Here is a 14,998-nt window from a genome sequence, read left to right on the forward strand (position 1 = left end):
AAAGAACCTTGGCACAAAATTATTTCATTAGTAATGTAAGTTGCACTTTTTTTTAAATCAAGTAAGGGCTATTACTTGAAACTGTGGTCTTGGACAAATGTTCAGTCTAATCAAGCAAAATGGTCACATTTCCAGTGTCTTATGATTTCTTATAAAGAGTGAACATAAACAAACCTGAGCAAAGTTGCCCTTTAAGTAGGCTAGTGTTTGAAAGTTGCAACTGGCTTTTCTATATATTGCTCAGTCTTACTTCTTTGAACACCTTGCTAGACCTATCTTCAGCTGAAAACAATGACATAACATTTCCTTGTTTTATTTAAGATAAAGATGTATGGAGCATAATTTTGTATTTTCACAGAGCACAATAAAATCAGACCATTTTTTAAAAATAAAATGTGTGATATTCAGTCTCTGGCAAGAGCATAGCATATATAAATACATGTGCTATTTGGGTGTATGAGGAAAGGCTGAAATACAGTTAGTGTTTTAAACATGCTTTACTACATTCCTGGCTGCAAAGGAAGTTAGGTTGCCTCAGGGAAGGCAGGGTTATTTGTAGGGCAGAATTTAAACACGAGCCTGGAAATGGGACCTCTTACTCATGGTAAAAGTGAAATCTTATTTGTAATAGAATTTTTGTTTGGTGGGTTGATATTTTTTTTTCTCCCCTGTGTTCTTAACTTTCCAGAATAAGAAATATGTCACTGCTTTGAGGCAGTGGATGAAGCAGAGCTGTTTTTAACTGCTTTCTAAATTTCTCTTGCAGTTGGCCTCAGCTGTTCTGGAAGCTGTTGAAAACAACACTCTGAGCATTGAACCTGTTGGCTTGCAACCTGTTCGATTTGTGAAAGCTTCTGCAGTTGAATGTGGGGGACCAAAGTATGTTGAGCTGACACAGGGAGATACTCTTGACTCATTTGAGCTCTCTTGGCTTGAGAAAACTGCTATCAGCTAATTACCTCAGTCAAATTTGTGTATCTTAAATTTAATTCCCTAAAAATCTAGGACTTCAAAATTGTTGTTACAAATTTTGTGGGAAAGTAAGCAACTAATAAATGAAACTTTTAAAAAATCCCCTAATATAGAACAAACGTTATAATTTGGGGAGAGCTTGACTTTTGCTTGTTTTGATGCATTGACCCTGAAAGTAACATTCACCTCTTTGGAGAAGGGCATTCTGATACTTAAACTAGATGGCTTTGAACTGGGGGCTCTCAGCTGGAAAGCATCATGAAAGGAATAGGTATTGCAGTAGTACAGGCTGGGTTTATGACATCTGGAGTACCTGTGGCATAAAAAATTCAGGACATACATAGGACACTAATAAAGGTAGCTGAAATATTTGGGAAATATAGAGAGAGTTGATCCTCTGAATTTGAGCAGGAGGAATGTAAGTGGGAATGAAGATGGATGAGAGCTGGAATCTAAAATACATAGGAAGTATGCTTGAATGACAGGAAGGAAGGTTATTTTAGAAATTCTGGAATGGTCCTAGAGAAATGTGAAGCAAGACTTGTCAGGTGCTGATACAAACATTGAAATTGGGTAGGAGGGACTTGCCTGAGGCACTGAGGCTTTGATTATGTGGAGAAGGAAAGGGGTTGTAGGATGCCTTAGTGGATGTTGGAGTAAGAAAGCAAGGTCAGTTTAGATATTAATCTGAAGCCTTCCAAATCTTGAGAAAGACTTGACCATTCTGTTGGAAGTATTTTGGACAAGTTGACAATTTACTCTCTAGTATTTGATTTGAGAGAGCTCAATTTTATAATAGAAATCTTTCATAAGAATGTTTTCATCTGACTCTTAAGATTTCTTTCTTTCTTATTGCCATTGCTTTTTAATTGTTTTTCCTCTGACTGTAATAGAAACTACAACTGACACATCTCAAAATTATTTATTTTCTCTTTAAAGAAGCTGTATAAAATGAAAATGTTTTGTGTCTTTTATGACTTAGTCTTTGATCCCTTCTAGTCTGCAAAGTTCAACCATTCAAATTTTTTTCAACTTCCTTCTGTCACTAGAACACACTCTTGGAGCTGTAGCTGCCTCTCATCAGAAGGGCCTACACCAGTAATGGAGCTAGTCAAGGAGTAGGGAATTCCTATCCAAGATCTGCCACTGTAATCTGTGTTCTATGAAAGTAGTAGAGAATCTGGAAACAGTCAGAAACCACTGAAACAAATCATGTGTCATCAAAAAACAACTGACAAATGGATTTGAAATCATTGTGGTTCAAGCAACTTTGCCACATCTTGATGTGATGAAATACTTAACCCAGACGGGAGACTCAACTGCATCATTCAGAAATTTCTGGAGGTTTTTAACTTGTTTTCTCCAGTGTAGGATAACTTTAAAATCAGAACTTAGAAAATCCTTACATATTTGGCAAGATACAGATTCATGTTTTGGGATGACAATGCACAAGTTGTAATTTAGTTATTTTACATATACCAAAAGGTCAGGCAAATTCTTTTCTCCCTTTTCCAACTCTTCTGTACCAACAAAAACTTCTGTGCTGCTGCTTGTAGATAAGTAATAGGTAAGGAATCTGCAGTATTTAAGTGTAATTTTACAGTAGTTTTGCTTTGCCTTATATATTATTACTTGCACTGAACGGGAAACAGGTGTTGCAGTTTTCACTGAATCAGCATAGCAGTTTCATGTTTATATTTTTATATGGTACAAAATGCTTTTTTAATTGGAACTGTCGGCTTAAATGGGTGACTTAATATAGACAAACTGAAAATAAACAAGAACAAAAGCCAGAGTAATGTTTTTAAAGAAGTGATTTTCTTGTACCTTTGCATTTTGTTGTACATTTGTGTGGAGGTAAAAAGATGCATAAAATAGTGAGTAACAGCCCAAATAGCTTAGTTAGGGTTGGATGACAGAAAGCTGTGACAGTAGTACAGAAGGGTTCTGAATGTACAGAAGTTGGTGAATGGTAACTGTGATGCTGTGTAGGGAGTGCTGCCGTAACAAAAGGCAGCTGGGTTTCCCCAGAAGGTTCCCATCATTGTGCCCAAGGGGAACCAAGTGCTGAGCTGTGTGTGCTGTACAGCACAGAACTGAGTCACAGCAGGAGCCCTTGGCTTCCACTGCTGGCATGGAAGACAACACAGAGAAGGCAATTATGTAACCAGAAGAAAAAAGGAGTTGTATTTTCCTAGCACTGAAAGTTTGTCTTCTGACAAAAGCTAGACTGAAATTGTGATCCAGCTTGCTTCAGCTACTTTAGGATTTCTTGTGTCAATGAACTGCTGTTAGTCCTTATAAATTGCTATGGAAAATTGTATGCACACTTCCATTTTCTCCTGTTTTACATGGTTCTGTGGACCAGTTGCAGGCAATTTAAAAAAGCCTATGAGCCACTGTTCAGAACCACAGAAGCTTAGTAATTTTTGTTTCACTTTTGAAAGGCAGCTTGTTCTTAGACTCCCCAGTTTCATGAGGTAGAAATGGGAGAAAGAAGAGCCAGCAGCTTTTAAAATTAATGAAACTGTGGTTGCCATGACAACCCAATTCATCTGAGAGGCTGTAATACAGACATTCAGAATAAATCAAATTCTTCTCATCTTTAAAAATTCATTGGTTTCCTAACTTGTTTTTTTTTGGGGAAGAGTTTGTGGTGACTAATGACCTTTTCTGAATACTGCATAGTTGCAATACACCAGAAGTAAATTTAATTATTTTACTCTCACTTTTTGTAATGGTAACAGAAAGAATTACTGCCAGACAGCCCATTTTCCTTTGTCCCAGAAGATTTTATACTCTGAATGTGAAATATGATTTTGATTCGGGCATAAATGCAAAACTGGATTTAAAATGCATCTCAGAGAATTGACTGCTCTTCTGTGAGGTTGATTTTTTTTTTTTTTAGGATGAAATACAATATCAAGCGTAACTTTAAAAAAATCTGTTCAAGTGTTGGCATCAACTGATACTTTTAAAAATGTTTATTTGACATATCAAGAGTTAATTAAAGAAATCCCACTGTGCCAGAGTTGTCAAGCCAATTTAAATTAGTGAATATGGAAGTGCTTTCCCAGAGCTGAAGAAAGTTTTAGAATTCAAAAAAAGCATCATAATGCACCAGTATTGAAATGAAATTAGACCTTGTGGGACTAAAATAATTGACAACATAATGTAATAATTGCAGCTTGTAAAATGAAGTAGACACTCATCTATCTGTGCCAATATGAAGCAGTTACATTGGCACCATAAACACATGCATGTGTTTAGACATTAATGTCAGATTGGTTTATTGAATCATGTGACCTTTATATTTGTAGGAAATGTGCTCTCAGTGGACAAAGTAAGTCATGCAAGCATAGAATCAAATTAGGAGATTCAAGCAGTTATTACTACATTTCTCCTTTCTGTCGTTACAGGGTAAGTAGATTTACTATTATTTAATTTTGTATAGTAGTTATTTAACTGTTTTTCCATGCCTCTATACAAAACTACATTAACCACCATTATTTTTATGAGTTTAGATCACTTCTGTGTGTAACTTCTTTACATATATTCGATACATCCAGCAAGGACTGTTGAAGCAGCAAGATGGTGAGTATAAAAAATTGTATTTGACCTATATGAAGAGACATTTATATAATGCCTGTTCCTAAAAGTTGCTCTCTGTGTAACAAAGTTGCTATCTATGACATTACAGGTTATCAGCTAGTCATAGTTATAATTTTGAGAATATGTTGATATTTCACTCTCCAGTGAAGTTATTTTTTAAAACAACAAATTATAATACATTGATTTTCAGTTCATTTAAAAACCCCTTATGCAGTAAGTAATGTTAAAATAAAATCTAACTAGGGGAGTTAGTCACAGTTTTTCCACACAGTGGTCAAAAATCAAATTCCTGTCACACAATGTGGAGGTATTTTCAATGCAAAAAACTTCAGTTTGGTTTGATCTGGACCATTTTTTCTTTAGCTTGGTGTTTTGGTATGTCTTCTGGTATTGTGCAGTGGCAGTTGAGACAGCTGTTCTTGTCAGACTTTTTTCAGGGGGAACTGGCAAGAAAGACAATATTTTGGGTGAAATTGCAAGATGTAAACAGGTAACCTTTTATATATACAGAAAACCTGTAATCATTCATCTGAGTGCAGGTGAGAATTGAGATCATTGCAGTGGCATGGCCAAATCCTGATTAGCCCTCTGGTTATAAATGTAAGGCTTGATCACCCTCCACCCCTTCAAAAAAATGTGATTTTTGCTGCCATTGCTTCAGGCTGTGGCTTGGGGGTTCCCTACCTTTGTTACCCAGTTGCTTTGGTTGTGTCAGAATATCATATCCAACAACTGCCTACTTAAACTGTTTCTGCACAGTAATTCAGAAATTTGCTTAGCTGGGCTATGTGGTTCTGATCTGTCCATATAAAAGAAGACATTTGTGAAAACATTCTCAGTACACCTAGTTCCTTGATTCTGGAAAGGCATAGCTTTGTCTTCATTTTCAAGACCATTTTACCTGTTTATCACTATAGAAGGAAAAGATTATTTGGCTGTGTTTAAACTACACAGAGTTGATTCAATTGTATTTTCTGTCCAGGTCAAAGAATATTGCCAAACAGCAATCAGTCCAAATTTTTTTGAAACTGGTCATATCACTCAGGCTTCCAGAAGCACTGAGCACAAATAGTGGAAAAAGTGTCATTAGCCCCATGTCAATAGTAAATGAAAATATTTGCTTTCACTGTGAAAATGTAATTTTTTTTAGTTCAGTTGCATTTTTGGAAATAAAGTAAACCATTGTAATATTTATGGATGTCTGTGCATTTCATTATTCCAGTTTTCAAGTGTCTGTGGATTTCCTCCATCAAGAATTTGGCTAGAATTAGCCCTGCTTTCCTACCTCACCTATAGTCATCTCTTCCTGATGTTTCCAAATTTCAAGAGCTCAGGATTTTAGCTACACCCAAATATTTCTAACCTGAAGTACTCCTGAGGTGATAGATAGAATTACAAAAAATAATGCTGTTAATTTTCAATGTTAAAGGGTCATGGAATTCACCAGAAATTTATGTATTTACTATACTTAATTATGTTTAATAAAACCTTCAGATGGTGGTAATTTTTACTAATTTACTGGCATCACTGAAGATCTTGAAAATGTGTTATTTAAGTTTTAGTATGGTTTGTAGTCAAAAGGCTTTTACTTTGACCAAAAGGACTTGTGAAGTTTCAACTAAAAATTATTTACTTTGCTATTGAGATTAAAAAAACCCCTAAATTAATGAGTTTTTTTACATCATATAATTAAATATTTTCAACATTATCAGATTGATTTATTCTTCCCAAGAAGTTTGTAAAAAAAACCCCAAAGTTTGATGTTTCAGCTCAGTTATCATCTTTACCACTAGAACGTAGCATTTGCATTTCTAACTTTATGTAAGGATTTCAACAATACATTCACAGAAATGTAGGCACTCATCATAATTGTCTGTATAATGTGCTGTATACATTTCTACTAATGCACCATATAATTTTTAAGACAGAGGTCACTTATGCAAAAGTGTTTTTGAACTATGGTAGGGAAGACCTTGTGCTTGTTGTTCAGGTTTATGATATTTGTAGACATCCTACATCAGGATCTTGACTGCATGGAAATTTTGTCTTAAATAATTATTTACCCCATGATTTTGATTTGTATTGCTGTGACACCTAGAAGCTTAGGCTATGCATTAGGCTTATCACATTTAGAAAGATACAGATGAGATAAGAAAAAAGGGTCTTTCCTACCCAATTTATTGTTGCTAGTAGTTCACTATAGGAAAAAAGGGAGCAAGAAGGATTAGAAAAGGTAAAATTGCAGATTCTTTGAAACAATTCTTATTCAGCAAGCTCTACTTTTTTCTTTTGGTAGTCATTTAGTTTCACAGAAAATGAGTCAAGGGGCAGGGAAGCTTAAATAAGAAACTGCAATTAATTGAAGCTGACAAGAATACTGAAATAGTTCTGTTCTCCATTTTAAAGATAACTGAAATCTGAGGAATTTTTCATAGGACTCTCATTTAGAATGTTTAGAATATGTGCTTGAACAAATTTTGTCATAATCAAATACAATTTGCCTTTACACATACTAATGTTGGTTTTACCAGATGTTTGTTATGAAGTTCCCTTAAACTTATATAGAGTAAGGCAGCCTGAACATATCAGTTGAAATAAAATGTGAATTTGGTATATTTAATGATATTTCTGTCTTTTTTAGTGGATCAGATGTTCTGGGAAGTTATGCAGCTGAGACGAGAGATGTCACTAGCAAAACTTGGCTATTACAAGGAAGAGCTCTAAAACTTTTTACTCTTGCGCGTGCATGAACTTCATTGAATATACATAACTAAAATTGCTGAACCTCTTTTTGTCACTTGATATTTATTTCCACAAAGTGGGTCCAAGATCTTTCTCCATTTGCAGATGGCACTAAGAAGTACTGTGATTGTTTTAAACTGACCTATGCTGTATATGCGTACATATAATACTTAGTTGAACAAATGTGGTAAGCACTTGCAGGTGTATTAGTGATTGTAATTTACATTTAAAAACAAATCTTCTGATTAAAGTGTTAATCTGAAACAGTCTCTGTCTTCTGTTGTTTGTGATGTAGAATGTGAACCTCCTCAGTAGGACACTCAAAAATATTTGCTCTTCATAAAATCACTTTTATAAATGCCTGGTATTTTCTTCATTGTAGTGTTTAGTAGCTCTCTATGCATGTGTGCCATTATAGTTAACAGACAGCTGGGAGAACGTGGAATTGTTTGAAGTGCTGCTTTCCTATACTTGCAATTTTTAAAAATATGTATGTAGGAAGAGAAACACATATAGTGAAGAGTCACAGCACAATAAACCTGAGTATATTCTCTTTAGGGAAGGGTGCTTCTCAAATATGAAGGAACAATGAAATAATCTTGTTTGCTTTTTGGTTAGAAATCTATTTTGACCCATATATGACTGCTAAAAACTTTATATTTCCCCTCTAATTTTCTTTCACTAGAATTTTTTCATTCCTTTAAGTTAGTTTTTTTTCCCCCAGTCCTCTGGGATTTCCAGTTTTCAATGTCTTATACATAATTTCCCCCATAGTTGTTCTTGAAACTCAGAAATTTCCATTATGTGATTTCTTTAACATGCTGATGATGATTTCCATATAATGTTACAATTTGTGTGTGTGAAAAAACTGGTGTCAGAAAACCCCCCAAAAAGGATCCTGGCCTCTTAAGAGATGCTTTTTCTGTTGGAAGTGTTTCTTTGGCACTTGAAGTGGTCATTTCGTCATTTTTTTCCTGGGCATTGTCTCAGCTGAAAGCAGATAGTTGTGATGTTACAAGGAACATGGTTGTGTGTCGCAGTCGAGGCGGTCACGACATAAAGCAGAGACCACAAGTAGTCTCAGTTGGTAACACTTGGCAACAGTTTATTAATGAAAATGGCTGATCTTTTATACACTTTCCAGTTGTTTACCCTTCTTCTACCTTAGCTATTGGCCACAATAATTCAATATCATGCCATTGGTGAAAAGTTACTCTGACTCCACCTAACTTTCTAAAATCGCTTCGTCCAGCTGCAGAATGCTCTTATCTTCTTTCTCTCGATCTCCTTGGTTACGGCCTTGGAGAAAGCTCCTTATCAGCTTCTTCTTCTTCTTACTTCTTGCTCCTTTAGCTAACAGGCCCGCTGCTAGCCCCTTCCACAATTCCCCCTTTTTTGTTTTTGAACCTGACGTTTAAGAAGTCCGTGAGCTCTTTCAATAATTGCTTGGCCCGTGGGGACATGTGGAATACCTGTTGAATGCTCAATGCCCCAAGCACGAAAGAATGCTTGCATTTTGTGCGAAGCATATGCTGGGCCGTTATCTGTTTTTACATGACACGGAACACCTAGAATAGAAAAGGCATGATAAAAATGACGAATAGCATCTCGAGTTTTTTCTCCTGTGAATGCTGAAGCAACCATTGCATGAGAAAAAGTATCAACTGTAACATGAATATACTTAAAGCGACCAAATTCTGGCATTTTTGTAACATCAGTTTGCCATTCTTCTAATGCAGAAAGACCTCTAGGGTTGGTACCATAATACTGAGTCTTCTAGGGTCTTTTTTGCCGCTGAGGTCAATTGCCTCTCATCAGTGGAGGAAGTGATGCCTGAGAGCAAATCAAACAATGGCTGCATCTGATGATTAGTTATGCCTAAATATGATGGAATCCAACCTAATAAACCAACCAATTTCTATACATCAGTAGCAGTTTTAACATCAATGTCTAACTTTACAGGTTGAGGCATAACTTGAGTGTTGGTCAGCAACATACCTAGGTATTTCCAAGGCATGTGTTCCTGCACTTTCTCTGGAGCAATGATCAAACCAAAGGCTTTCAAATTTGTCACAGCACATTGTCTAAGAGCTGACAACTGTTGCTTGTTGTCAGATGCCAACAAGATATCATCCATGTAATGATAGCAGTAGCAGTTTTTAAATTGCTCCCGCACTTTTGACAAGGCCTGTGCCACAAACCATTGACAAATAGTTGGCGAATTTTTCATGCCTTGTGGGAGTACCTTCCATTGATATCTTTTATCAGGTTCCGCATGATTTATAGAAGGCACCGTAAAAGCGAATTTTTCTTTGTCCTGCTTAGCCAATGGAATAGTGAAGAAACAATCTTTTAGATCAATGACAACTATTTGCCATTCCTGTGGAATCATCGTGGGTGTAGGAAGGCCTGGTTGCAAAGCTCCCATTGTTGCCATTACAGCATTTATCTGCCGTAAATCATGTAAAAGTCTCCATTTTCCCGATTTCTTTTTTATTACAAAAACAGGGGTGTTCCAGGGACTGAATGATTCCTCAATGTGTCCTGCTTGCAATTGTTCTGTAACTAATTCTTGCAGGGCAGTAAGCTTTTCAGTAGTCAGGGGCCACTGGCGAACCCGGACAGGCTTATCTGTCAACCATGTCAGGGGTACAACTGGACGTTCATTGCCCTGCAACACAGTGGCCCCCATTAAAAATCCGTAGTAATTTTGACACCCCATTGAGATAAACAATCTCGTCCCCACAAACTTTGAGGAGCATCGGCAACATAGGGTCTGATGTTAGCTTGTTGGCCATCAGGATGTTTTACATTCATTACAATGGCTGACAGGCCACCTGTTGTAGCACCACCCAATCCCAGGAGTCCAAAACTTGCATGAGTAAGAGGCCAGGATTGAGGCCAGCAAAGTCGTGAGAGTATTGTGACATCTGCTCCAGTGTCAATCAAACCTGTTACTGATATAGTTCCTGGATAACATCCACTGGCGGTGAGAGTGCATGTCTTTTCTGGACGGCTCTCTGTTACTTTCTCAGTCCAAAACACTTGAGGTTCTCCTGTCGATCCAAAGCTTCCTGTGCCGCGACTTCGGTCCACTGTATTTGGAACAGAACTCAAAAAGGTACAAGTTGAGCAATACAAGTTCCTTTCTGAATAGTAACAGGAGGGTCATCAATGGATACCATAGCATGAATCTGCCCTAAATAATCAGCATCAATAAACCCTAGATGCACATGAATACCTCTAAGTGTAGTACTTGATCTCCCTATCAAAAACGCACTCAATCCCCGTCCTATCGGACCATAGGCATCAAGAGGCACTTTACATATTTCTTTTGTTAAAATGGTTACTGTGTCAGCGGTGGGTATATCAATCCCTGCGGACCCGCTTGTTGCCCCTGAGAATTGTTCGCAAATGGGTAGCTTTGCAGGGCTGGGAAGACCCGCACTTGCTGTTGTGGTTGTTGGGGTATTTGTTTCCCCACGCGCCCCTTCGCGCTCCTCTTTGGGTTTCCCGGCAATAGCTGACCATTTGCATGATATTTGCTCCTGCATTGCTTAGCATAGTGCCCAGATTTAGCACAACGGTTGCATACAACATCACTGCTTGCACTTGGCCTAAATGTTGTTTTCTGGACAGTACACTGTGACTTTACGTGCCCTTGTTGTCCACAATTATAACACTTCGCTGAAGGTCTTAACACTGCAGCAAGAGCTGCCATTTTATGTTCAACTGAACCAACTTTTGAGCAAGCAGTAACCATTTCAGACAAGGTGGGTTCCCCAGGCAAAGTGTCAATAATCTTTCTGCAGTCTGGGTTTGCATTTTCTTTAGCCAATTGTACACACAATTTCTCTCGCAAAGTTTCATCATCTACCTGTTTCTCAATAGCGGCAGCAAGTTTTTCTGCAAACTGCAAAAATGGTTCTCTCGTCCCTTGTTGTATAGTAACATATTTCTGCTTTGGAGCTGCCATTTCCATTGTTTTAGTTAAGGCAGTCATGCCAATTTGCTGAGCTTCTGCCAAAATCGAAGGATCCCACCTTGCCTGTAAATCTGGATTAGCAAAAGGCCCAGAGCCCAGTAGGGCATCAACACCCACAGCATGACGAGGGTCATGTTGAGGCAACTGCATATTTGTTAAAGCCGTGCGCTCAGCCACTCGCCTCCAAGTTTCTTGAAATACACCATATTGTACTGGCTGGAATAGAATTGTAGCAAGATGAGTGATATCATAAGGTGCAAGCAAATCTGCATTAATCACACGTATTAACTGCATTACCTCTGAGGAATTAATACCATACTGAGCTACTTTTGATTGGAGGTCTTGCACAACCCCCCAGGCGAAGATGTGATGACTGTCATTCTGTCCTGCTCCAGGAGCTGCTTTGAAAACTGGAAAAGCCATAGGGTTATCACAAGCAACATTTGCATTGGCACTGTTCTCCTGAGGTACTCTTGGAGCACCTAACCTTTCTATGATGTCCCAATTCTTTTCTTCAACTGCTTTCCTCCTAACAAATTCCCAAAACTCCTGAGGGTGTCGAGGAAGCACAGTGACTTGGCATGGAGGCAAAGTCCATGGGGCAGTAAGGCTAGAGCTCTTAGAAGATGAAGGGACCAGAGCTCCTTGCCCCAACACAGGTGTTACTGCGGGAGACTCATCACTTGACTCGCTGTTGCTGTCACTGTCAGGTAAAGGAGGATACATCCTTGCAGGTTGTCCAAGCATCTCAGAGGGGAGCGGGGGGGCAGACGGCTGGGTTTTTCTCTCTGCTAGAGACATTTCAGCTAACTGGCGTAGCGGTGTAGTATATACAGGCACCATCGCGAGCTGCTGCGCAGGTGTGAGATAAGGAGGCTTAGGGGTCTGATAAGAAGAGGCTAGGGCAGGTTGCCCAGAAGTTTTGGCAGCTTTCCCAGAAGATTTGGTAGCGTGCCAGGTAACTCCCATGGCGCCCGAACTTTCTTCACCAAGTTCCCCATCAGAGCCCCCTTCTACCTCAGAGGCCCCCTCTGCCTCAGCCCCCCCGTCAGGTTCTGTTATCAGCCCCGACTCTTCGTCCGCATCTTGCTCCGTTTCTCTCTCTACTTTCCATTCTTTTAAAGCCTCAAAGAGCGAGTTCCAGGTTACTGCTAAATCAACAGCTGTTTTATCTCCCGCTCGAATAACTTGCCAAAGTCTGTCCCCGACTTTCTTCCATGCCTTAACACTAAATGCTGTGTCGGGATCAGTGCCAAAATTCTGTGATTTAGCCCACAGCAATATATTACGAAGCGCATAGTCTGACGTATTAATTCCCTTATTTCTTAACAAAACTTTCCAGGTAGACAAAACACTTTCTTCCTCTTTAGATAAATTTTGTCCCATTATTACTAGTTGGTGGCTCACCTACTTCCAGGTGTCTTGATTGGAGGGAATCAGGTCCGGACCTCCTTGTGGCTTCCACCTGCCACTCTCAGCTGCACCAACGCCGCCTCCCCCACTACGTCCCAGTGGGTCACGGTTGCCAATTGCTAGGACCCCGTATGGGCCCCCACCGACTATGTTCTTATCACGTCGGCGTCACCAAAATGTCGCAGTCGAGGCGGTCACGACATAAAGCAGAGACCACAAGTAGTCTCAGTTGGTAACACTTGGCAACAGTTTATTAATGAAAATGGCTGATCTTTTATACACTTTCCAGTTGTTTACCCTTCTTCTACCTTAGCTATTGGCCACAATAATTCAATATCATGCCATTGGTGAAAAGTTACTCTGACTCCACCTAACTTTCTAAAATCGCTTCGTCCAGCTGCAGAATGCTCTTATCTTCTTTCTCTCGATCTCCTTGGTTACGGCCTTGGAGAAAGCTCCTTATCAGCTTCTTCTTCTTCTTACTTCTTGCTCCTTTAGCTAACAGGCCCGCTGCTAGCCCCTTCCACAGTTGTGGGTATGAACTGAACTTGCCTTTTTGGAAAAACATTGGATCTCAGTCCTGGCAACTATTTATCAGTTGCACACAAGATTAAAACTTTGACAGGTAAACTGACTAGAAGGTGAGCTTTATACAGGTTTTTTTTCTAACAAGCATAATCTCAGTGGATCTCTTTGGTGTTGAACAAAACCAACACTATTTGTCATTGTCTCGCTGCAATGTTCTCTGTTTTCATAAGCGTCAATAGAATGGGCAGGGAAATTTAATACCATGCTTGTGTTGCTTGTATATACAGGAAAACACTTTGCAAGTGTTGGCTTTGACCAGACATTTCAATGCTAAGATAAAAACAAACAACTGAACCTAGATATTATTAGTAATGGAGTATGTAGGTCCAAGCTGGGCAATTTTAGTACTGAGGGAATACTCCCATCACTGGCTACTACTTGCTGTTGTAGAAACCTGGAATATTTCTACCAGCAGTTGTTTATCCATTCAATAATGCTAAGGAAGTCTGGCTTTACTCAGTCTTAGAAAGCAAGCTGTGTTTATTGGTATTAATTTTTTATGTTAGGCTCATAAATGCTTCCTAAATGCTTGTTAATCCTTAGTTTATATAATGAGATAGAATGGTTTCCATCATTAGCAAACAGTAGGCAAATGGTAGCCAGTAGCTACCATTTGGACTTACTATAAAACAAAATCCTGTTGCATAGTTAAGCAGAGAGAAGGGGCCTTTTTATACATGTTGGTATCTAAAATGTACTATGCTGAGGTGGTTTTCTTGTACAAAGGTGTGCCCCATGTAGTGCATCTCACTAGTAATGACTGACTCAATTACATCAACATCTTGTAAATGCTGACTGACTTCTGTCTTCATGTCCTAATCCAAAATTATTTTCTATATTTTTCACATGAGCAGTTTATCATGAGAAACCTGTGTCACTGTGAGTGCCTGAGGCTTGTAAAAATTGGACAACTATTTGTCTAATGAATATAATTGCTTCCAAAAATGTCATAATGTCAGACTTTATTGGAACTTCTGTTCATAACCAAATGCCTTTTTTTGATGTCTGCTCAAAACACTTGAGTATTTCTCTCCTGTTTGCTTAGTGGTGACAGAATGGGCAGTTTTCAGTGTTTAAAGATGAACTAAGAGAAAGTGTAGTAGAGTTTGCTGCTGGCCTTAAAAGAGCTTTGTTCCATGTTCTGCTTTCCCATATGTTTTCCACTGTTACCTTAGACAAACAGGCTAATGTGTGATTTAGTTTTTTATATAATGGTAACAGCATAGAAGTTCTACTTCCCTACCAGTGATGGCTTTGCTCTTGCATTTTTGATTACTGTTGCTTCTATTGGTAGTACTAATTACATGACCTATGTGAAAGTACAAAGACAAGATAAGTAATTTTTATTGCTGCATTTTTTGCGCATGTGTAATTAGTACTGGGACCAAAGGTCCTTAAAACGAGAACATTAGACTTACTGACAGGCTAGATAGAACCCATATCATATTGCCTCAAAAGCCTTGTTAGATTCTCCTTTTTTGTAGTTTAAGTCCTTTACATAAAGCCTAAGTATAACCCTGAATCTAGTTACAGAGGAATGAAATCAGCTGAGACAGAGTCATTGAAATCCCTGACAAAATCATGATGTATTCCTTGGCATATTCATAATCATCTGGAGGAGACTACATTTGTCCCAGTGGGAGCTCTTCAAGTAGTAGGAAAGCAAAACACTTCTACTGGCTTTTC

General features: G+C 38.5%; 1 protein-coding gene across 10 annotated transcripts in view; it reads left to right on the forward strand.

Moving 5' to 3' along the window:
- The window catches only part of RAB3IP (RAB3A interacting protein), a 32,424-nt gene extending 24,830 nt beyond the window's left edge, over positions 1-7,594 (forward strand). For all 10 annotated transcript variants that reach the window (XM_064701922.1, XM_064701926.1, XM_064701927.1 and 7 more), the window contains 4 exons: positions 767-879; positions 4,293-4,392; positions 4,497-4,566; positions 7,226-7,594. In XM_064701922.1, the coding sequence (XP_064557992.1) occupies positions 767-879; positions 4,293-4,392; positions 4,497-4,566; positions 7,226-7,308 (366 nt within the window). In that variant the 3' untranslated portion in view covers positions 7,309-7,594. The remainder of the gene's footprint in view (positions 1-766; positions 880-4,292; positions 4,393-4,496; positions 4,567-7,225) is intronic.
- Positions 7,595-14,998: the final 7,404 nt, after the last annotated feature.

The sequence above is a fragment of the Zonotrichia leucophrys genome, chromosome 1A, assembly GCF_028769735.1.
Source record: "Zonotrichia leucophrys gambelii isolate GWCS_2022_RI chromosome 1A, RI_Zleu_2.0, whole genome shotgun sequence".
Classification (NCBI taxonomy): Eukaryota; Metazoa; Chordata; class Aves; order Passeriformes; family Passerellidae; genus Zonotrichia; species Zonotrichia leucophrys.